Source organism: Montipora foliosa, chromosome 8, assembly GCF_036669935.1.
Source record: "Montipora foliosa isolate CH-2021 chromosome 8, ASM3666993v2, whole genome shotgun sequence".
In the NCBI taxonomy this organism is placed as follows: domain Eukaryota; kingdom Metazoa; phylum Cnidaria; class Anthozoa; order Scleractinia; family Acroporidae; genus Montipora; species Montipora foliosa.
In genome coordinates this window covers 38635488-38660487 of record NC_090876.1, presented here as the reverse complement: position 1 = coordinate 38660487, position 25000 = coordinate 38635488, and the positions used below count along the sequence as shown (strand labels likewise).

The window sequence follows — 25000 nt, the reverse complement described above, 5'->3', positions numbered from 1 at the left end:
ATAATCTAGTGGCAAATTATCAGGAGCCCATCAGTAGGAGCTTGCCTCTCCCATACAAGCCCTATGAGTCAACCTTTACCCGTATATTTCTATTTTTAGAACGCTACGAGTTGTTCGGCACTGCACGCGCTGTTTAATTAAAATAGGCAATCAGAATAAATTCATTGTCTAACGAAGACGAAAATAGCAAAAACAATGTACGCAAATTGTGCGAATTGATGTAAATTAATGTAAAGGTCAGAGGCTCCCGCTGAAGGGTTGGTTCTAAAAATAGAAAGATACGGGAAACAAGGATATAGTGCAAATGGAAGCTCCTACTCATGGGCTCCTGAAATTATTCCATAATTTAGGAGCTACAACGGAAAAAGCTCTACCCCGTAACTCTTGAGACTGTACCGAGGGACATTTAAAAGGTAATTATCAGATGATCGAAACCTGCGAGCAGGAATGTAACGCTCAAGTATATCACAAATATACAGGGGAGCTAAACTGTTGAGAGATTTATAAGTTAGGAGCAATATCTTGTAAACTATACGCTTCTCAATTGGTAGCCAATGGAGCTGACGTAACACTGACGTAACTGGGTCGTATTTACGACTACCAACAACCAACCGAGAAGCACAATTCTGAACCATCTGCAACCTCTTAATTGGGTAGCAGGGGAGGCCAATAAGTAGCGAATTACAGTGGTCCAATTTACAAGTAAAAAACACCTGCTGAGTAGAGTCTTAATATTCGCTTGTGACAATTATCTCTTGTTTCTAGCAATATTCCTAATATGAAAAAAGGCAGATTTACAAATAGCAGCGACGTGAGACGTAAGTGTCATGTTGTCATTGAAGACGTTTCCCAAATTTCTCGCGGATGAAGTAGATACTACATGCTCATCGCCAACAAGTAAATTAAAGATCAAGCTGTGGGTGAGGGCGGTGTCGCGCTCCAATGATTAGCACCTCCATTTTACTATTATTAAGTTTAAGCTTATTAAATTGCATCCACTTATTTACATCCCTAATGCAGGAAACAGCAGAAAGTTTGTCAACCGTCGAAAATGACTCAAATCAAAAGTGAAAGATAAATTTGCGTGTCGTCTGCATAGAAGTGAAAACACACCGCGTGAAATGTCCCCAAACGGTTACGTGTATAGTAAATACAAATCAGATCCTATAACTGAGCCTTGAGGTACACCACAAAAAGGATCTCGAGTAGTGGACTTTTCTTCCCGAACCATCACAAACTGCTTTCTATTAGTGAGGTAAGATTTAAACCAGGAAAGTGCTATGCCACTTTCTTCAAAAAACACTGAATAAAGGGATCAACAGCGCTTCCTTGTGAACATTCGCGACAGTTCCTGTCTCCAACGAAAGATTGATCATTTCAGTTGTCAAGGGTAGAAGGTCAGGAAGGCAGAATTTGATTTCATTTCAAGTTGATTCTGATTTAATTGGGGGGGGGGGTGATACTCCCATATTATAAGGGGAGGGATGCTCCAAAAACCTGGGCCACGCCCAGAATTGTCTCCTTAAGGGTTTAACTTAAAATTTCCGACGAGCATCCCTCCCCTTTTTACATGGGAGCCCCCCCACCCCCCGGGCACCAATGGTGGATCATATGGAATCCTTATGTGACAAGCTTTTCCGTAGTATCGCATCCGATAAAGACCATGGGCTGAACAGCTTACTTCCGCCAACAGGCCAAGGTCGGAACGCTTTTATACTTGCAATGGCCCATTTGTTTTGTTTGATCACACATTATTCACTCCGAGATAGCGAACCAAACAGATTGCTTGAAACACTAAGATCACACTTAGTATGCGTGATCCAAGCAAAACAAAATGGCCGGCGTAAACTCGCCAGTATTTCTGAATCGGAAATATTGAGAGTACAAGATGTTGCTGTGCTACAGAATACAAAGAGGGCCACAAAATTTGGCATGAAAGTTTTCAAAGGTAAGAGAAGAGTTCATACTTGCCAACCAGTTTGCTTCTCTCGGAGTAATTCTCTCTTGTAGGGCTGGTCGCCCAGCAAAACGAATTTGTTACTGAAATCGACGAATTAAAAAGATATATCTTAGAAAGTTCGGCATGACTGCAAGGAAACAAGACTGGTCATTTTACAACAAACCAATGCCGATCTTGTAACCCCCTCATTTTTCCTGATTTTGCAACTTTACTCGTTTATATCTTTGCTTCCGGACGTTGAATTTTGTCATTTTTTTCATGTTAGCTTAGATTAATTAGTTTGTCTTCCAAATTTAAAAAAATACTGAAGGTGAAAAAAAAATTAGAGACATTTTAAAAAAAAACTTACTTTTCTGAAAAACTGACCTACAGATTTTGTTGAATTTTAAATATTTTAGAGATTATTTCTAACATTATCTGGTAAAGCTGAAGGGAAGAATCACCGTCCCCTTTTTCAAAAAACACCACATGTCTTGATTTTAAAGGCTCAAAGAAATGCCTTATCGTTGCCATGATAAAGTTATTTTGTACCAAAATGTGATGAGAGAAATCTATGATGGGTACTTAATACCCTCGCCAAATTGTGTCTCCATATGACTACCGTAACTGCATCGGTTACTAATTTAACTCCTGGACAGCTTGAAAATTCGTACTCAACTTGACGATCATGTACCACAGAAAACAAGACTTAGAAATACAAAGTTACAAGCAAGATACTTAAAGCTTCAGAAACGCCAAAAAACCACGACTGAAATAAACTACTTACAAGATCTGTACGGCCACTCCGGGTACAACAACTGACTAACAAAAGGAAATACAATACCTTTTATACGAAAGACGAATGCCGAATGAAGTGACTAAATGCACAAAGGGAATTACATATAATTAGGAAACAGAACTTAAGTACATTGAATAGACGGGATAACGAAGCAAATACCGACTAATTACCGCATGCGAAATTTAGGCAAATTTACAAATATCTCATAAACGCGATGAACTACGCGGTACAACTGTTAAGCGACGACAAATGACAGCAAATACATAGAGCAAAAAAATTGCAAATGTAGCAAAACTTGTTGGGAAATATTTAGTGAAATGAAAAAAATTGATTTTTCATGTCTACAGAATCTAAGGACAGCATATGTTTATTTGTTTGACAAAAGGAGGAACTATTTCGAGCCTCCTTAAATCGACTTTGAATGGTTTTCTTCTGCAAATGCTGTTGAGATCACTTCGTGAGTATATACTAAAACAATTATTCTTTTCAATCTCGGTGGATAGTGGCAGAATATTTGCCTCGCTGCTTCGCGCCTCGGTAAATATTTTGCCACTATTCACCTCGATTTCAATAAATAATAAAATATTACAGTATGGTGTCCTTGGTCCGCGAATTTTCCGAAAATGGTGTTATATTTCCTCATTAACTACAGTACCACCAAAAACAAGTCTGTCCAATGATTTCTTGATTATTCTTCTTTCACATGACGAAATTTCGGCTTTCCTGCTATTGGTGCTTGTGTGGAATTCAAGTTTGTTAACAGGTGTGTTAATTTTGTCTTTCTAGAAAGTCTCTACTCAGTAGTGCGGCTCCGTAACTTACATGTATACTTGGCTTGTGTAAAGATAAAACGCAACGAGAACACGTGCCTTTTTGCAGAACGGATTTACACTGATAAGCTAATTTCTGCGGTTGGGAAGAAATTTGCTGCAGAGTTTTAATCTTTTGTTTTCTCGACTCTTGAAAAATATCAACAATTTTTGCATAGGGGTCCTTGGTCAGCGACTTATAATTATACCACTTATGACCCCAGAGAACTTAAATCTCGCAACGCAGGTAAAGAAAACCTTCGATAAATGGAAAAGGTCTTTGCTTTAACTGAATATTTTCAGAATCTTGTTTGTACATGTTTACAAACGGGTTACTTTCTTTTGTATATCTAGAATACCTACACGGTCATGGTATAATGAAATGGAGCTTTTGATGGGAGACGGTCAACTGAAAATAAATGCAGATTCTATACTCACAACGACATCCAATACGATTGTACCTGAGATATATCAAGGATAGAACAGAATAAATAAATTTTCATCTTCCTACAGAAATTATCGGGATTCAAAGGTATTTTTTTTGGACTGCTTACATGATTCGCGGACCAAGGACCAAATTCGGGGACGAAGGGCTCGCGATTATGTTGACCTTTTTTCAAATTACAAGAGAAATATTTCAGTTTGGAACTTGCCAATTTAATACAATCGCAAGAAACGAAAAACCTATCTTCATGGAAACTTTCAGTTCGTTACGTTTGATTCAGGTAAGATATTCAAGATTATCCTTTTTTCTCGCGGACCGCGGACACCATACTGTACTCATGCAGCAATATTAGGATATGGCCTCAACGCACTACGTAATCATTCAGTAGCAATCGAACACACCTACAACTTCGTTTATTTTAGCTTACGTTTGTTATGTCCAAAAAAATGACGAACTTCATTTATTATCACCCTATACGTTAAATTACCAATAATCGGCTTATTAGCGTTTGACTTGGACCATATAAAACATATACTTAGGCTTAGAGTCTATTCAAAACATTTTATGAACGTTCTTAGATTTCTTTTAACATTAAAATGTGATAACCTTCAACCACAGCTCGGTAGGAAGACTTACCGACTTGGGTCGTTCGAAGGAAAGCAACTTTGATCAGAGCATTCAAGCAGAAAAGTATCAAATGAATATTAACCAATAGTGAGGCTGCCATATCAGCGACTACCAGCGCTATTCAGATATTTAAGCCCTCTTTGTCAACAGAGCTACCCGCATTGTTAGTGTACTGACTGGCTTACCGAGTCTCGGGTGTGACCTTAAGTGGAAAAGTCTTGCGCAAGCTGTTTTATAAACAGTTCAGACTTTTTAATTAATTAATGAAGTTTATTATTCCATTATTTACGCCATTTTACCATATTTGGTCAAGAGGACGCGCAAAATATGAGACGATGATAAACTGTAGTGTCCCCTTTTGACCGGTTTCGAACAGAGCAAATACGGACGGAACGGAAGTTTTTCAACACGATGCAAAGCCTCAGAATGATGCATTTAGTCTTTGGAGGAGGATACATGAACATTATTTTTGAAGTTGGATTTTGACATCTAGCGCACTTCACAATATTAAGTTAATTTCAAATTTTAACGCCAATTCTTAAGAAAGTTTTTTTTTGCCGGAATATCAGTATTCTCGAACGTTTAAGAAAATAATTTCCTCTTAGCGATGATCTCATCTCGTAAGAATGAATATTACCTTGATGGCTGAATAGGTTATGTATAGTAGGAGGTGTAACTCGTCATTTCGTTTATCCCATCAAATAAAGGACATTTGGCTGGCTTTTTGTGCTGCCAGGGAAAAATACTACGCAGCTCGCAAAATATCCGCGCATACTATATGTTAAGCCATCGAATAAGATGCCGTTTAATGAAACAACTATTCCATCCCCTCTTGTTTGGTATAAGCTAACAAAGCACCACCCGCCTCTGACTGACCTCTGACTGTTTGCCAGTCTCATATCCAACTGTCGCTCGTGGAATAACATCCTGTTGGCAAGCAAACATTTTAAATAGTAAATATTGTCAGGCAAAGATGGGACAGCGTCAATAACTGAACTACTGTCTTCCTTTAGTTTTTATCAATCTTCATTTCAACTCTATTTGGGCGTCAGATAACTTAAGTTATAAGGGATTCTTTGCGGAAAGATTGCCCTATATAACTATAGTTGTTATAAAATTCATCGGAATTGAATAAACAAAACAGAATGTGTATTACTAGCGTTAAATTGACGATCGATTTATCTTTAAAAGCGAGCCAGAATTAAAAACCAGGATGATATTCCTGAAACAATTAGTATAATTATTATTATTAACTTCAATTGTTAACTTCACAGTACTATCGGACCTCATGTCAGGTGTTGCTCATGATTAATTCATGTTCTCTTTTTGGCCAGGTTTCCGTTGTTTTAACCTCGGACAACCATGTTTTATTTTACTAAAAATTGGTCTCCCGGTAGACTTTACTGTCGTCATGGCCGACGTACTGGACGCACGCCCATTTTGGGCATTGGAACTTAGGATTAGTAATGGTAATAGGACTGAGTGAGTCCAATGCGGTCTGTAATAATACGAGTGATAATAACAAAATCGTACGACCGCGAAGCTGGAGTCCGATTTGTTAATCAGGAGTATGATTACAAAGTAACTGAATTGGACGACACAAAGTCCTCTTACTAATTAATCATAAAAAAATACAATTTCCGAGAAAAGAAGAACCAAGTCATGAAAGAACGGGAAAATTTGCATTAAAAGAATGACAAAGCAGGCGTATATTGTTTAATGTCGCTCTGAAAGAGAGAAAGAAAGAAAGAAATCCCCAATTTACGAGTCTGTACACTGTTTCTATGGTGATTGAAAATAAGGATGTGATTGGTTGATTTAAACTACAACTTTGGATGTGATTGACTTATTGAACTGTCCGATAACAACTTGGCAAGTGAATTAGTGGAAAATAGGAGTTTTTTTTAATTAAAACCAATCACAATCGAGGAAATTGTCATTTTTTATGATTGACATTGTTATCGACGAGAACGTCTTGGATTGTTCACTTCAACTATGCTAACAAGTTGAGAAAACGGTAGCCGAGAGATTTACACTCTTAATCATTTAGGTGAAAGCACATTGAAAGCCTCAGTCTCTTACGCCAAAACAACCAAATATGATTAGATAATTAATATAGCTTGTAAATAAATTAATTTGCTGCAGCTGAACATTTTTCCGTGTTTTGAAAGTCTGTTTCTTTTACAAAAAATTGTCAGATAGGAAAATGCAAGAGATAATACCACAAACACGACGTGCTGGAGATCGAAGACAACATTTTGAAAATGCCAAAACTTAAACTCAGGATTCCGCCAAAAACCACAGGCACATAATTTTGCTGAGAACTGTGGCATATTCATTCTCGATCCCCATTTGATTGCATCTCAACACGACGTTACTTTTAATCGTAGGGGGTTTCCTAATGAGCAACCAAAAATTCAAGGATTTGGTTGTCCGGCTTTTCAAACAGGGACAACCTGGATTTCCTCTTAACTTCGAGCACTCAATTCGTAAATATTACAAAATTCTCGAATCTGATTGGTTACCATAGGCCAGTTTATGATTGGACACCTTATAACACTTCATCAAGCGCGAGCTAGTTGTACTTGAATCAATTATCTTTTTCCAGAGCTATTAAAAAAAATAAGAAATTAAAAGTGGAGCAGATTAAGCTATAGAAAGTTTATCATCATCATCTTCTCGCATTTTGTGAGCGCTTCGCGCTAGGCCAAGTTTGAAATTACTCGCCCAATTACCACCTGAATTGTACTATACTCAGCCCTATTACATGTACCATTATTAATCATCGTTTTCAACATTCTTGTCATTAAATGCCTTGGAGAAATGGTTGATCAGGATCCAATAGCAGGATAGGCCTTATCACGGTTTTGACCACCATTTTGACGGGTAGCTGAAAGCGTAAAGAATTTGTAGTGTCTATATGAGGATCCGATGTCAAATAATTTTCGTTAATTAAACGCTAGTTCTAAAAAAATTATGAATCGCGAACTGAAGGTACAGGGTAAAGGATTTTTCAGACCAATTTTTAGGGACTAGCCTTCGTTAAAAGCTGCGTGGTAGCGTTTTCGATTTTATCCATGCATTTGTCTGTAATTCGCGGGGAAAAATACAGACAAATATATAACTGAAAACGCTGCTGGGCATCTTCTGTAAAAGGTTAGTGCCTAAAATTTGGTTTGTATAACCTTTTACCCTGTACCTTCAGTTCTCAGTTCATAACTTTTTCAGAACTAGCGTTTAACGAAAATTATTTGGCATCGGATCCCCATATAAACACGACAAATTCTTTACGCTTTGCCTACCCGTCTGAAATGGCGGTCAAAACCGTGATAAGGCCTATTTATTTCACATCCGGCATACTTGCGAAAGAAATGGAGTTTTACATTTATTGATAACTAATGGTAAAGTGAGGAAGAAAGAAAGTGAAGTTAGAGTAACTGCAGAAAACGATTTACTGATAAGTCAGATTGAGTTGAGTTTGGAGTCGGAGGGAGGGAGGGGTACAAATCGGCCCAGAGCAACTACTCACAGTTGTGAATTTGCCTTTATTCCAAATCCCCGATAAATAGATAAATTTCTTTTTTTTTTTTCCAGCTGTAAAGAACGACCAGAAAGTCGACCCCATCCGGAGTTCGTGACAAGCTCCAGACGCCATGCTTGATAAAATGTTTTTCGTAATGGCCTATAGCGATACTGTGACGGCTTGTGACATTACAGAACCATACAATTTGCATGCGTAGTAGGAGAATGAGGAAGAAGTATTCGGCGAAAACGTTTGGTTAGGCCCATTTGTTTAATGTATCGTCTGTGTTTTGGAACTGCTACTGATAGATTTTTGCGGGGAAAAAAGGTAGCGTCATTGCGTTCCGCGCGCGATTTTGCATTTAGCTTGAGTCCCTCGTGCGGATATTCGGTTGCGGTCATTGGCCCAATCTGATTGGCCATTATTTGAAGGGACGTGTATTCTAAATTTAGGTAATACCGTAAACTGATTGGCCAAAGCTAAATGACAGAGATGGACACTTCCGGGCTATGGGCTTCTGACAGAACACAGCACGGACCGAATGACCAATATTGCCGATTCATGATATTTACACTCGTTTCGTGCGTTTTAACGCAAAGAGTTGGACGTCAATCCCACTTAATTTCAAATTCTGGGAGCCAAATGTTTTTAAACTAAATACAATTACCTGTTTTAGTAAAAGCCTGATTGAATAACAGCTCGAGAACCAGTCTTTTCTCTTTGTTGGCAAATAAGCGAGGTTTAGTCTTGTAGAAAGCGGGCAACTACAGGTTTTTGAGAGGACGTATACAAAAGTTGAAAAATACACTGGAATTTTTTTTGTTCTTTTTCCGACCAGACAGAACTAAGTTTCTTCTCCTCGTCGGAGTTTGTCGCAAAGCGTTTTGTCCTGGTTGCCGCGTTAGTAATTATTACATATGTAAGAATAGCGGGAATTTCTTCATTCCTTCATCGCTTTCTTTCCATAGCAACTTCCGTATTTTACTCTATAACCTATTTATGCCGTCGCCCTTGATCAATCCGAAACGAGACTATTCTGTTGAGTAATTTAAAAGGGCTGATTGCCACAAAAACCGTCGTTATTGTTTACGGTTGCTATTTTTGAAAACCTGCCCCATAAATTTGCAGTCTTGTTACGAAAATGAGATGTCAAGTACTGAACGTTAAATATTCCATGGTTTGAAAATTTTACGTACGAAATACAGGGTAAAGATTATACCGACTCATTTTTTGCTCGAATCCTCGAGTTCAGCCACTGGGGTTTTCATTTTCCGTATAACTTCTTATGATTCTTTTTTGTGAATGCTACAAAGGAAGACATCGAAAAATTGAAAGTCAAATATCCTCTTATGGTTAGTTTTTCAGTGGAAGCAAATTAAATTAATAAGCAAAATGCCAATATATTTTTGTTTACAAAAGGTTCGCAAATAACAATTGTCGCGAGTTTCTGTCTGTCCGCTAAAAATGAGGTCTATTTTCCCTAATTAAAAATGGATGAATATTTCCTGTGTGAGGCCGGACAAGGTTTTCTGTAAAGTATAAATCTTCATTTGTTGATGACGTTATCATGCTAAAAATAAAGTCATCTTCGCCATTCGGGCGAAAACGCCATTTCGTGGGATTAACTTCAAACCGAGGCGATGAGTCATTTGGAATTCTGCATAACTAAATAGTCCAACTGACTATTGACACAACTTTATTCAATAAAGGCACATTGCGACATTTAATTAAATGAGTGAAAATGCTGAGCAATTTTTTAAAGACTTTACTTCAGCTAGCCAGAATCAATTAAATGTCGATCCCCATTTTTTCTCCTTAGCTTGTAAGCAGCAAGACTCCTCCACACATGTCCAATGTACATGAACTGAGTCGGGTCGTCAATAGGCAAGTTTCACGATGGCGTCATTTGACTACAACTACCACAATTCAGTTTGTTTTTCTTTTCATATTTAAATTTTGTATTCCCAGTGGGGTAAAAATAACAATAGCTCTAATTAACATGAAACAAGCGAAACCTGCAGGATTCTGGTACTTGTAGTCGTATGGCGTCTCATCCTATTGCTGTTGACGGCCCGACTCACCGGATGTCGGGTCGTGAAGTTTAAAAAGGAAGTAAGATTTACTGCCGGAAGTCGAACTGCCTGGGGCAGCTTTAAATATCTCGACAGATCCTGACGATCCTATCAGGTCGTGACGACCCGTCATTTGAAAAGTCGACCCGACTTTTTGAAGTGTCCGGTGGTGAGAGAAAGAAAAACTTCGGTGAACAAAGAACGCTGGGCTGCTCAAAATTGTATGCTTCGTTCTCAAAGAGTCGCGACTAAAATATCGATATACGCGTAGAAAATTATAAAAATCGACCAGAACAGCATTCATAAATGTTGCGAATATGTGTCCTTGATACCCTGACAACATGCTGTTCAGAAACAGCAATAATGACTGACTGTAATAGCGCTCCGAAATGTTGAATGCTTCGTTCTTAAAGCGTCGCGAAATCGCCGTACACTTCCTCACTATATGACATATAGTGACTAAAATATCGATATACGCATAGAAAATTATAAACATCGACCGCAACAGCAATCACAATCGTTGCGAATGTGTCCTTAATACCCTGACAACATGCTGTTCAGAAACAGAAATAATGACTGACTGTAATAGCGATCCGAAATGTTGAATGCCTCGTTCTTAAAGCGTAGCGATGGAAGTGTCAGGTGGTGAGAGAACGAAAAATTTTGATGAACAAAGGAGGCTGTGCTGCTCAAAAATGTTGTATGCTTCGTTCTCAAAGAGTAGCGACTAAAATATAGATATACGCATAGAAATTTAAACTATAAAAATCGACCAGAATAGCATTCACAAATGTTGCGAATGTGTCCTTAATATCCTTATACCATGCGTGACGTTTACGGTCAAATAAACACTTGGAATCACTTGTCCGAACACAACAGTATTTACTAAACACACATGACGACTACAAAATGCAAAAGTCCTAGCTCTTAGACCGCGTGGGTCATTTACATAAATGATTGACAAGTCTTAAAACACTACATCTCTCCCCTTCTTGATGATGGACTTTGGAAATGTGTAAGTGATTGACCCAAACGACTTCTTTAAACGACTTTTTTATAATATGAAAACGGCAAACTGAAACGTGTTACAGAGTCACAAACATCCATTGCATGCTTCTGGTGTCTAGTTCTCTTGAACAAGTACTGAACGTATACGTAGTCTGCGAATCTCGCGGGGGGCCTTGTCTGCCTTTGTGATCGTTGTAGGCCTGCAGTAGGGCTTGAAGACTTTGTTATCTTGTCCAGTTCCTGAATTTCCAGTGGTTGGGGATTTGCTGCAACGTCTTTGTCCATCTCTTGTGTGTGGTTTCCAGTATGCTCGATGTGACTGGGGACAACTTTGAACTTCGATGAGTTGCGCGTAACGGTCTTGTGTCCGTCGCTTGCGGTAATCATCGATCCTTTTTTTTCTTCCACTACAAGAGGCACTGGATTAAACGGGGTACTGAGCTTGTTGGCCTTTGGTTGCTTGACTAAAACTGTATCTCCCAGCTTGATATTGCTTTCTCTCACACCTAGCTTTTGGTCAGCATACGCCTTTATCTTCTTTTTCTGCTCTGTCTCTCTCTCTCTCTCTCTGCCAGGTTCTCCTGGGTCTCAGCAATGGTTTGTTGGCAGTCTGGTGGCGTCACTTCTGGCAGAGTGGTCTTGAGCTTCCTCTGGTTAAGTGCTTCGCATGGTGAGATGCCAGTAGTCGAGTGAGGTGTCGCCTGATACTGCCGTAGAAATTTGTTGAGCTCTTGTTTCCAGTTCTTATGCTCGATGGTCGCGGTTCTCAAGCATTTTCCTAGTGTCATCATGAAACGTTCTGCCTCGCCATTTGCCCTTGGCCAGAGAGGCGCGTGATCTTGCGGTGTTGAAAGTCTAAATGCTCAGCAAAATTCTTGAGCTCCACGCCGTTGAAGGGGGGTCCGTTGTCGCTCTTTAGCACTTCAGGAATCCCTTGTCTTGCGAAAATTGCGTCGAGCTTCGGAATTGCGGATCTGGCTGAAGTGGATGTGACAATTTCCACTTCCGGAAAAAGGCTGTATTCGTCGATGACAACCATGAGCTAGTCTCCAGAAGGAAGTGGTCCTAGGAAGTCCATCGCGAGTTTTTTCCACGGAGTGGTTGGTAGCGGTGTCTTCCGTAGAGGTTCGAGTCGTTGTGCCTTGCAAGTAGTTGCTGCTTGGCATGGTAGACAGCAGTCGACTTTCTCCTTCACCATCTCGTCCACACCGGGAAACCAGATTTTCTCTCTGATGAGCTGTTTTGTCTTTACGATTCCTTGGTGTCCAACATGCGCCAGGTCTACAGCTCTGTTTCTCGGTGTGTTATGGACTACGATCCTATTTCCTATTTCCTATTTGTTCAAAAACAGCAATAATGACTGACTGTAATAGCGCTCCGATATGTTGAATGCTTCGTTCTTAAAGCGTCGTGAAATCGCCGTACACTTCCTCCAAACCGTGATCCAAGCGTATCAAAAATCGCAGCGAGCTTCCTAAAAGCATCAAAAAATGGTGAGTGGTTCGCTCGTTCGTAGCGAAATTAATACCCAGACAACATGCTGTTCAGAAACAGGGATAATGATTGACTGTAATATCGCTCCGAAATGTTGAATACTTCGTTCTTTAACCCTTTAAGCCCCGAGGGGTTCCCCATTGACGAGTAAAATCGTCTGGCGTTAGACAGAGTAAAATCTATAAGTGCCATTTGGCACTATCGGGGCTGAAAGGGTTAAACGGGGACATAGTTTTCTGATGCTGTTAGCTTAACCCTTTAAGCCCCGAGGGGTTCCCCATTGACGAGTAAAATCGTCTGGCGTTAGACAGAGTAAAATCTATAAGTGCCATTTGGCACTATCGGGGCTGAAAGGGTTAAGCGTAGCGAAATCGCCGTACGCTTCCTCAAAACATCCAAGTGTAGCGAAAATCTCCGCAAGCTTCCCCGGGAAGCTTCTAGTCCGGCGGATATGTGCATATTTGAGGGAAATCGTGCACTTCGTGAAGAAATCACCAAATTTTGCTCATAGGTAGCTTAGGATACAATGAAAACCCTCTGATATGGAGCCACCGCTAAAAATCATGTGAAGGCCTTTTTAGGGGTTGTTTCGCTTGGAAACGAGGCTAAGATCATAAAATATCTATTTCGCCTGCGATGTGAATATTAATACTTTGGATACACTAGTATTCCTTGCTTTTTGGTATTATAACTTCACTTGCTAACCCATCTCCATGTTCCTTTTACCTGTGATCACCTATGATCTTGTAAATTCTGAATTACCTTGACCTTGTCCTTCAGTCTCCGTTAGAGTTTTACATGTGCTTGTACAGTACATACAAAAAAGTTCTTTCCCATTACTTTTAGTGAAGTACTTCACGTAACTTAAAAATGGACATTAATGGCGAAGGTGAGACTCATAAAGAGATGCTCAATTAATAATAGGCAATTTGGAGAACTCTAGTCTTAGTATATACAGACCTATGTGCAACTTCTCAATGGTGAATTTACAGTACAGAAGACTGCTAAAGTGTTTTCTTCCATCGCCATTGACTAAGCACATGAACAGAATAATGCTATGGTGAAGGTTAACGGGGAAGCTGTTTGGCTGACAGAAAATCCTGCCGCTCTTCGACGCTGGATGATTTCTGGTCCAGACGTTGCAGGGTTGATAGCAGAATTTGAAGCTTCCTCAGATACAGACGAGGGAATGAAACCTGGGTCTTCAAAACATCACGAAGAGGAAAAAAGCACCCAGATATCTTTCGCTAAGGATGTGAATTCCTTAATCTCGGTCATTGATGTCATGGGAAACCCGTTCACTGATGAAAGTGGAGATCTTCTCGTTCTTGACACAAAAGATCTAGCCGATGCTTCTGTAGTTAAAAGGGCAGAAGAGGTCGAAACATTTGTCAAGGAGAGATTAAGTGAAGAAAAAAAAAAAGAAAATGCATGATTCTACTAAGAAGAATAAGCTTCCATTGTTCAGAAGTCCTCGCCAGAAAGAACCATCCAAAGACAAGCAGCAAATCTCATCTTTAAAGAGTGACTGTGCACTTTTCTCACGGCTGTTTTTCTTGACTTGGACGATTTTTTTGAACATGAAAATCAAGGTTGTCCACCATCACAAAGTGGACAGCTTCGTCTTCCAGGAAAGAAATCCGACCTGACAGACTGCATTCAATCATTATCGCATTGCCTCGATCCAGTGCCCCGACACCAATAAATGCAGCTATAATTGATGGTGCAGCAGCTATTAACATGCTGAAACCAACAAATACAGTAAAAACATTTCAAGAGTGCAGACATCATATGGGACAGGAACCCATGACCAGGAGCCTTCAACTCCCATACTGAGCCAATGTCACGGCATTTTTACAGACCGATCTATTTTTAGACTACCTTTGCCGAAAAAAACAAAGGCAGTTCCGGTTCGGTGACCCTATGACGTCAGGTTAGTTTCTTGTAATTGGTCATCGGGCTCCTGCTGGAGTCTCATTTGCGGGAAATTCAATCTTAAAATATATCGGTCTGTGAAAACGCCGTGACACGAACGCAATGGAGTTGTAGGCTCCGGGTCATCGGTTCCTGTATGGGACGAGTATGTATCAAACAGTTAAAAAACAACGACCAGAGGAAAGGGGATGTGGTATTCGTGGGCGTGTTCAGTCTTTGACAACTGTGCCAAAAAACTTGAAGGAATTCCTGCGTGTAGATGCAAACAAGAAGGAAGTATAGGGTTTTTAATAGAGCAGCTTTCCCTGTAGATTTCAGCGATGGCAAGCACGTCATTACTATGAAAGGAAAACAGGTTCTTTGTAATCCACTGCGGTTTGACACTTCTAGCCTTACTCCATGTAACCACGAGGAAGCAGACACAAGAATTATGGTTCATGCAGCAGATGCGTCGAAAGCAGGACACAAGAACATCCTCATCCGTACTGTTGACAATGATGTCGTTATCATCTGCATATTCAGTTGGCATAACCCAGAAGCTTAACATCAATGAGTTGTGGATTGCCTTTGGCACTGGGACCAGTTTGAGATATATAGCTGTTCATGCCATTGCATCTCTTGTTGGTCCTGAAAAGCCAAGGTCGCTACCCGTATTTCACCCCTTTACTGGTTGTGATACTGTTTCTTGTTTTCTGGGAAAGGGAAGAAGACTGCATGGATCACGTGGATGGCCTGTGAAGAAGCAACCTCTGCTTTCCTGGAATTGTCTAACAACCCAGATGATGTGAGTGAAGAATGCTTGAGAAAGCTAGAACGATTCGTTGTTCTTCTGTATGACCGCACTAGTGCCAGAATGACGAGGCAAGCAAGCAGCTGTTTGCAAAGAAGGGAAAGTCTATTGAATCTATACCCCCAACTCAAGCTGCTCTTATCCAGCATACTAGAAGAGCAACATACCAGGGTGGACATTGCTGGGGTCAAGCAATTGTTCCAGTGATGAACTTGCCATGTCCAAGTCAATGGAGATGGATGACGACTGATTCTGGCTGGAAGCCCCTCTGGACGACATTAACAGCCGGATCATCATCTTGTGATGCACTTATTAAATGTCGCTGCAAGAAAGGTTGCATGTAGGTCTAACTGCTCATGCATCAGAGTGGCTCTTAGGTGCACTGCACTTTGCGGTTGTGGTGAAGACTGTGTAATAGATTGATTACGCTACTCAAGCAGGCAGAATAACTGATTAACCAAAACTTGATATAATGCTCCCAAAAGTCGTGCCACAGCTTCGTTGTACTGAAAAATTCAAGATGGCCGCTATAGTTGCAGCCTGCAGTTACTTTCACAAGTCATTCATACACCCCTCCCCTCAATCCCTATGCCAAATGTACCACGCACCTTTTAAAAATTTATTTGGCAACAATGTTGCTGAGTTGTGGGGTATTTAATATAGTAACGAGAGAAGACGCTGGTTAACTACAGATGGCCCCCTCTTTTCGAGGTCACGTGCTCTGCTTTTAAATACTGAGACTTTCTTACAAAAACTCGTATTTTCTCTGAAAGTGTTTTAACTGCTCACACTAAAGAAAACACTTCCTAACTAGTTTCGTTGTCTTATAATCATTGACAGGTGTTACATGTGAAGCAAACCTAGTCAGAAGAACAGCAGTTTAGTTGCGAAGGCCAAGGTCATAGCGAAAATTGCCTTGTCGTGCGTAAAAAATAAAAGCTTATAGTTTCCTGTGTTGAATTGTTAGGTGATGATATCATGACGACAAATATAACTAATACCAATGTAATTTGGAACATTTTGAATTAATATAATAGGCCAGAATGGCTATCTTGTAAGTCTAGCCTCGCTTTCATGCATAATGGCTCCTTAAATGGCCTAGACCTGATTTCTGTCAATGGCTCTATATCAAAATCTCCTTAGGATGCCATAAACAACCTTTCAGCAAAATTTGATGCTTTCTTCACAAAGTGCAGCATTTTTCACATATCCGCCAGACTATTCCTAAAAGCATCCCAAAAACGGTGTCACATGCTTTGGCGTTTTCAGTGCCCTCACCTTTACTGGGTCAAACTTTTTATCTAGGATTTTATTGAACAGTATTCTTTTTAATAAATGGGGCTATGGGACTTTTCCCGTAGCCATTTACTCCAATTGTTGATTGGTTCCATTTTTGCGCAGTAAACATAGCTCAGCTGGCAAGGCAGCATTGTTGGGTTGTGCTTATACATTATAGGGGAAAAGACGACATAAAGGAAATATTTGCTGGCAAATAGGATTTCTATGCTTCTTCTTCCCATTGTGTAATAACTTTTTAAATAAACACATTTACACGCAAACTCCGTGACTGTTTCAAATTTTTCAATTCCCAACGCAAAGTGATACCATAGGAACAGTTACTGATGAAATGATATATGAAATGGATTATATATGAACTGTGGATATGAGTCAAGTGAAGCTATGATCCTCGCAGTTATGAACGCAATTTTTGCAATTGCGTAAAGAAGCCTGAATTGGATATGAAATCAAGTGAAGCTATGATCCTCGCAGGCATGATGAACGCAATTTTTGCAATTGCGTAAAGAAGCCTGAATTTTTTCAGGCTTCTTTACGCAATTGCAAAAATTGCGCCATAACTGCGAGGATCATAGCTTCACTTGATTTCATATCCGCAGTTCATATATGATCCATTCACATATATCATTTCATCATTGATTCATTCCTCACGGGAACATGGAACCCACAAATGACCGGCTCTCAACGTCCGTGGCTTCATAGCTCAGTTGGTTAGAGCATCGCACCGGGAAACGAGGTCACGGGTTCAAACCCCGTTGAAATCCTGAATTTTTCAGGCTTCTTTACGCAATTGCAAAAATTGCGTTCATAACTGCGAGGATCATAGCTTCACTTGAAAACAGTTACTGTTTATTAAAGAACGACAACTCCTATGATATTGCAACGAGAAAGTGGCTTCTAACACGGAAACAAAATGCTGGGCAAATTCTTTCCCAACAACTCCATACTTCACACAGCAGCAATGATATTTGCAAAATCATTACGACGATTATAGCAGGATTTTTAGTTGCTTTCAGCTTCACAAAGTCACCAGCACCAACACCGTATCCTAATGACTTGCGGTTCTATCTCTAATTTGGAAAGTCAGACTTAAAATTCTACTACCTTACTCTATCATGTACGAATTCAAAGAGTTACGTTGAAAAACTCCTCCACACCAGCACTCATTAAAACACATACGCCCAAAAAATGTACAAACAACGGCCCGAATTTTCCACCCCACGTCCGGCGTCAAGAAATTATGCATTCACGTTGCAGAAAATCCACAAATAAGCCGTAAACCAGCACTATTGCTACAAAACAGACAATAAAGCAAATAAATAACTTCAAAACTATTGCCCAGTATTAATCACCTAAACGCGTCGAAGTCGTTAACAAATTTAATCTTATCATGAAAAACGGAATGCCAATCTGTTGGAAGAACGCAGCATAACAATTCATTTCATGAGTGTTACGCCCTTTAAATCAGTATACCCCAAACGGCAACCTCGCGTTGACGCTGCATGCTTCATGGTCACACGTTTAAAAATAAAACCCAATAAAGTATATATTTTCTGGAAGCTTAGGAATTGTAGATTCCGATTATTAGTTGATTTAAGGCAAGAAATAACAACCTTTCCTAAAATAGCCCTCATTTTTCAAAAGTATATAGTCACACAAATTGAGTTCGTTGCCGGTCAGAATTTAACCGGAAACTACGTTTTCTTCACTCCTTCATCTAAGAAACCGTGTCGGGGGTTTTGATTAATTGTCTGGTTTTTTGTTTTTTTGTTTTTTCTTTTTTTTCGCTGTTAAACTTTAAGTTTTTATAAGACACGCAGTAGCTTTTCTTACATACTCATTACTTTCAAAGGAGACAACAAATAAAAACTCCCCGACACGGGTTTTTTGCCACATTATCGGGTAACATTCTTGCCAAATTTCAGTGAAAAAGGATGAAAACTCGCTGTAAACGTGCGCCTCATTCGATGAAATTTGCATTTGAGTGTTGAGAAATAGTCATTTGGGGACAGCTTCTAATTAGAGATATTTATTGATAAAGTCGTTTTTCCTTTCTAACTTTGTCTAGAAGAAACCTTTTTTCGCAAACTTTTGTTATTAAAAAAAACTCTATGAGGTGTACCTGGAAATATCAAAAACTAAAAAGGCAAAATTATCAATTTTGGGGTTTACCGATACCTTACAACATCACTCTCACCGGACCAAACACAATAACAAACCTACAACACAGTTTTTCCAAATTCGTTTCCTGCCACAATTGTAAGCTCACAGCCGCCGTTCTTTTTACTATCCTGTGTCTTTAAAATGTTTAATTTGTGTTTCACCTCAGAGGCTAGCGCTTCAATATTACGCGACGATCGCAAACGAGTGACAAATATGAACTAGACCCTCCGTGAGGGTACACTGGGTCGCCTGTGGTACGTGCAGCGTTCCAGGCAATTTTTTTCAAGTTGGGGGGGTCATTAAGACCATTTAAGGGAACACCCAGAAGTCATACCAGCAGAGGCCCTTTGGTTCACAGGTCCTCACACGTCCGTACGACGAAACAGATCCTTTTCTGAGGTTAAAAACCTGGCTACCGGCCTATTAATTAATAATTTGTCAGAAAGAAAAAATTCCTGTCCTCTTTAAAAAAAGTTGACACGCATTGCTTACGTGTGGTAGTGAAGTAACACAGCGATTTATTCCCATAATGTCAACTGAGCTGTGTGTTGTCTTCCAGGAGATTCAAGTTGTCCTTGCGTAATATGCAGCTCTAACAGTGCACGATATTGTTTTGGTATTGTCTATCATTGTAGTGCCATGGTAGAAGTCTTGGGTAAATAGCCTGAGAAGACATGTGGTTACTAGCAAAGTACTGAACCCAGAAAGATTGAAGAAAATAAATGGGAAGTGAAAAACATTGTCTTCTGGGATGACATGTTGACAGTTGTCTTTGCGTGATATGTAGGTTTAACAGTACACGATATTGGTTTGGTATTGTCTAACATTGTAGCGCCATGGTAGAAGTCTTAGATAAATAGCCCCTTGAGAAGACATGTGGTTACTAGCAAAGTACTGAACCCAGAGAGATTGAAGAAAATAAAAGGGAATCGAGAAACATTGGCTTCTGGGCTGACATGTTGATCATGCAACTTCTTTCCACCGCAAGTGTAAGCGTGCACTGACAGCACCTGACAGTTTTGTAAACAAAAGTGTAAAGCTGAATTTAATCCTTATCCGATGGGGTTAGTATCTGGATGGGCGACCTAAAAGAAATATACCACTCAGTAACAGAAGCATAGGACCGAAAATTCAATTTTAATGCTATCAAATGCGAACCAAGCAAGATACAGATTTTGTAAGCTTGCTTTATGCAAAACAAATATTGATGTAAAAGTAAATAAATATGGATACGCAGTTTTTAAGAAGAGCAGAAGGAAGTTTCAGGTCGATCGAGAATAAAATATTTTGCCATCGGTAACAAAATTTACGACATGAAAACAACATTACTTTTGAACCACGAATATAAAAAGTTACCATCAGCGAAAAACATTTTGGGAGGTTTTAGTTGTTTTGTTGTAATTGTACTTTTAGCCCAGCACCGAGTAAATCGCACATCGAATTCAGCGGACGCAGTGATCAAGTTACCGCGGCATGTTTACTCGCGAAACAGTGAAGCATCTGTGTCAAATGATGCCAAGATACCGGGTTTTTGTTTTTGTTAGTTTTCTTTTTCTTTCAATTGTTATAAATTTTGACAAGAAATGTGCGAATTCAACACAAAGATCACAATCGCCCAACTCTCAGAGGTTGACCATTGTTTCTGGAAAATCAAAAATTTACTCTCCAAGACAAGGATATTTATCACCAGGTAATTCCATCGTTTTGGTAATAGCAGCTACTTTATTATTCATCAGCGTCACAATCTTTTGCCGATTTTGGGGGTCATGTTGTTGAAACTCAAGCACGCTTCCAACAGACCTGTTTATTTTCGTGACTTATGCGTTACCACAAAAATTATCCCCGTATCACATTTCAACACATGTATGCAAATTTGCTAAGCTCGAAAATTACACAATATGATAAATTTACAAAAGCTAGAAATTTCACAGAAATCTTTTCCAGCGAAACATTTATTGAAACAAACAACATATTTGCGATTAAGAGGCAAGAAACCCTTCCTATTTCAGTTGCGTACGTGCAAACGAAACACACAATCACAAAGCATATGCAATTAAATAAATTTCTGACAGTTCACATCAAACCCTTTTCAAAAGAACCTTGACGGTAAATAATAAAAGACAAAAGAAACAACAAGCTTTCATTCAAATAATTTTTCACTGTCACATTTCCAATTTGTTTTTACCTTTGCTGAGTTGAGTCTTAAAATGAATGTAACTTGCCGGACAAATTAGATGCGACTTCAGTAAACACAGTGATGCATTCAAGGCGTTCGATTCCTTCAGTGTTTGTTAAATCCATAAAAGAATTGCCATTTGACTTCAGTGTTGTATATAGTACCAAGCTAAAGCTTACTTGATATCCAACGGCGAAAAATGAAATTGTTGTCGAAGACCATTACTCGTCGCTTTAAAGATTCCAGGTATTTATTTTTCATCGCCTAAGTTGTTTATCCAATTGACGTTCCATTCTTGAGCTCCATAAGGGCATATTTTGTTTAAAGATGCACTAAAACCCCATTTGCGTCACAATGACTTTCAACGCCATTCCAGGTTAATAATTAAATGTCCTCCCGTGTGCACCAGAGAAATCTACGCATTACCCCAGCCCCCTCAAACCTAACAAAATACTAACAGAAGACTCTATGCACAAAGACACCACTAAGCGGGGGAGTGACAGGCAAGACTTTTACCGACACGGAAAAAAATTAAACGACGAAACGCTACGCAGATTCCGACTGGGTTTAGCAGTCTTTCAAATAGCAACTTCCTGTTACTTTCCTTCCCAAACACCACGACCCGACTTCCGCTTGACGGGTCGTCTTCATCAAAAAGTCGACCCGACTCAGTTCGTGTGTATTGGACAACCTTCGTGCAAGACTCCACACAAAAACCTTCCATCGTCGTGTCCGAATCCCAGGCAGACTAATATCGTCAATAATTGCCAATCCACAGGGGTGATCATGAGGGGGAGATGGGTGGGGAATGCCGCAGCTGCCATGTTAATGCGCGGCCAAACGATAAACGATAGATCACATATATAAAGTGGCACTTATACGTGTTCAAATGTAAACCTCACTTCTTTCCAGTCAAATTGTAGCCAGGTCCATTCCAGTCGATTCAAACAAGTGACAAATTAAGCTCAGCCTGGAAAAACTTGAGAAGGCAATTAAAATAATTTAGAGACATTGTCTGAATTGTCATATATAAATCATCAATGTATGTGTAGTGGATTTGGTGTCATGTTCCCGCTCATGTTTGAGGAAACAAACCTATGCTCGCTAACTAAAGGAAAGCTGCACTAGCTCTCTTGAAGCCATGGCTCACTCACTGTGGCTAACTCGCTTGATATTTCTTTGCTTCTACTGTCTGATCGGAATTGTGCTTGTGTCTATGAGGGAAGACTCTTGCGGAAGATTTTTCGAGACCCGACAAAGTAAGTTACAAAACTTAACATTTCACACTGTGTTTTCAGACGTTTTACCTTTTTCCATTCCAGTCGATTCAAACAAGTGACAAATTAAGCTCAGCCTGGAAAAACTTGAGAAGGCAATCAAAATAATTTAGAGACATTGTCTGAATTGTCATATATAAATCATCAATGTATGTGTAGTGGATTTGGTGTCATGTTCCCGCTCATGTTTGAGGAAACAAACCTATGCTCGCTAACTAAAGGAAAGCTGCACTAGCTCTCTTGAAGCCATGGCTCACTCACTGTGGCTAACTCGCTTGATATTTCTTTGCTTCTACTGTCTGATCGGAATTGTGCTTGTGTCTATGAGGGAAGACTCTTGCGGAAGATTTTTCGAGACCCGACAAAGTAAGTTACAAAACTTAACATTTCACACTGTGTTTTCAGACGTTTTACCTACGTTTTTTTCAATTTATTTATTAGAATCTAGAAGAGAATTTAGCTGAGTATTCAGAAAATGATCCTAGGCGAAAGCAACTATTGCGATACCATTGTGCCCAGCTCTTATTTTTACACGCCATTCAGCGCAAAACCTTTTCACACCTCTGCATGGTAATGAAAAATCAAGAAAACAAACGATATTTTAGAGGACGCTTCAACTTTATAGAATGCCACTGAAGGAAACGTCACTAGAAAAACCTTTCTGCTTTTAATTTTTCGAGTCAACTCAAAATGTGGGCTATTACCTATCCGCCTTCGTTTTCATCCAGTTTTCATTAACATATATATTTTAATTTAGATGAGAATTTAGTCAAGTATCCAGCAAATAATGGGATGCCATTGTGCCAAACTCTTAAGCCCTGGCCAAACGAAACGCAAGTCATCGCAAGTCGACGCAAGTTTTGTTACTTGCGCTGACTTGCATACCGTTTGGCCACCCACTTGCATTCACTTGCGAAGACTTGCGACGACTTGCGTTTGATTTGAACATGTTCAAATTTTGGACGCAAGTCCGCCCAACTTGCGTCTCGTTTGGCCACTCAACGCAAGTGGATGCAAGTTTTCGCAAGTCATTCGAACTTTTTTGGAAACCTTTTAGCCAATCTGATGCCGCTGTTTGAGCAGGAATCTGAAACTTTCGCGCTTTCCCTTTTGACAAGATGGCTTCTGTCACGGAGCAAAATTCGGAAAACTTAAGCCCCGAAGAGCTAAAAGAAAACAAGGATAGGGAGTTAAAAAAACATAAGAAAAAGGAAAACCATAACAGGAGACCCAGTAGCGGTGCAAGTATAAGCAGCAGCTACAGTGAAAGTAGCAGCTCTTCCGAGTCTGAGCCTAGGAAAAAGAAAAAAAAAAAAAAATTCTGCTACTTTTGCAAAGGACTTGCGCTCAACTTGCGTCGCGTTTGGCCACCCTATCGCAAGTGAACGCAAGTCTTCGCAAGTGAGAACTTGCGTCGACTTGCGATGACTTGCGTTTCGTTTGGCCAGGGCTTTACTTTGACACGCTATTCAACGCAAAACCCAGCCTCGTTTCCAGTCGTCCTCACGTGAATCAAACGTGACGTCACCGGTTGAGCGGATCGAGAAGATTCCCCAAGGAAGCACCTTGCGCTATCGCGCCAGGCTCCAAGTCTCGGGGTTCTTGGGATTAAGCTCTTAAAGGCCTGGGAACGAGGCTGCGCAAAATATTTTTACACCCCTAACTGGAAATGGTAATTTAAAATGATTGCGAAAACAAACAGTATTTTAGAGGACGCTTCAGCCTTAATAGAATGCCGAAGGAAATGTCACAGTAGGAAAACTTTTCTATTTTGATTACTTCGATTGCACTCAAAATGTGGACTATTACGTAAATTAACTCTGCTCGATTAAACGCGGCGGCGTTTATTAAATTTTTAGCGTGTCCAATGTGGCGTTTATTTAAAATTCATATTTCTTAAATCACTGACATCAATTACGGTAGATCAATTGTAAATGTTAATTAAAATAGAGACATGTTTAAATTAAAGTTCCAATGTCTCGCCTTTTTTGCTCAGATAGAAGCGTAACTGCCCTGCTTGTGATCGACGTTCAGAGAATTTAACGTGTACTCGTTTTTTTCTTACAATCCTCGAATAAACGCCGTATTCTTCTGATTGGGTGCTGCGTTTATTGGTACTTTTCCTTCCATTTGCGGCGTTAATTAGAGGGCGGCGTTTAATCGAGCAAATACCGTGTAGGGGAATGAAGAAGTTATTAACTTTCGAGTATTTCCTTTGCACACCGAAGTTAAATTTTTAGCTCATTCGCAGAGAGCTAATGTTCTGTCAGTGTTATAATTTTTGCTAGCTTATTATTTTGTCCCTGTTGCGACTTTATTCTTTTACCGATGCTGAGGGAACACTCGAGTGTAAAATGAAGCAGTGAACGTAGGGAAATATCCGTTAACACCATAGCCTCCTTTGCAGCCGTTTTTTGTCCTTCCCATTCTCCCCTCCCCTCTCTCTGTGGAGAGGGAGAATGGCCGCTATTTAGATATATTCTTTTGTCTTTATTCAAATTAGACCTTGATGCCTCGTTCAAGGCATAATATTCTTTTGAATTTTCAGCTCAAGAACGAGGCATCGAGGGCTAAGAATATTTAAGTGACGGCCATTTTGGAAGAAGGTCTATTAACACCAGTGGCGATCGTCAAATGTTGACAAACG

General features: G+C 39.8%; 2 protein-coding genes across 2 annotated transcripts in view; one reads left to right on the top strand and one right to left on the bottom strand.

Moving 5' to 3' along the window:
* Window positions 1-4800, bottom strand: part of LOC137967295 (uncharacterized) — a 137260-nt gene extending 132460 nt beyond the window's left edge. Inside the window, exon 1 of the mRNA XM_068813814.1 lies at window positions 4629-4800. Within this exon, the coding sequence (XP_068669915.1) occupies window positions 4629-4719 (91 nt within the window). The 5' untranslated portion in view covers window positions 4720-4800. The remainder of the gene's footprint in view (window positions 1-4628) is intronic.
* A 17754-nt stretch (window positions 4801-22554) lies between these two features.
* Window positions 22555-25000, top strand: part of LOC137967333 (contactin-associated protein 1-like) — a 7852-nt gene continuing 5406 nt past the window's right edge. Inside the window, exon 1 of the mRNA XM_068813855.1 lies at window positions 22555-22719. Coding sequence (XP_068669956.1) covers window positions 22602-22719 — 118 coding nt within the window. The 5' untranslated portion in view covers window positions 22555-22601. The remainder of the gene's footprint in view (window positions 22720-25000) is intronic.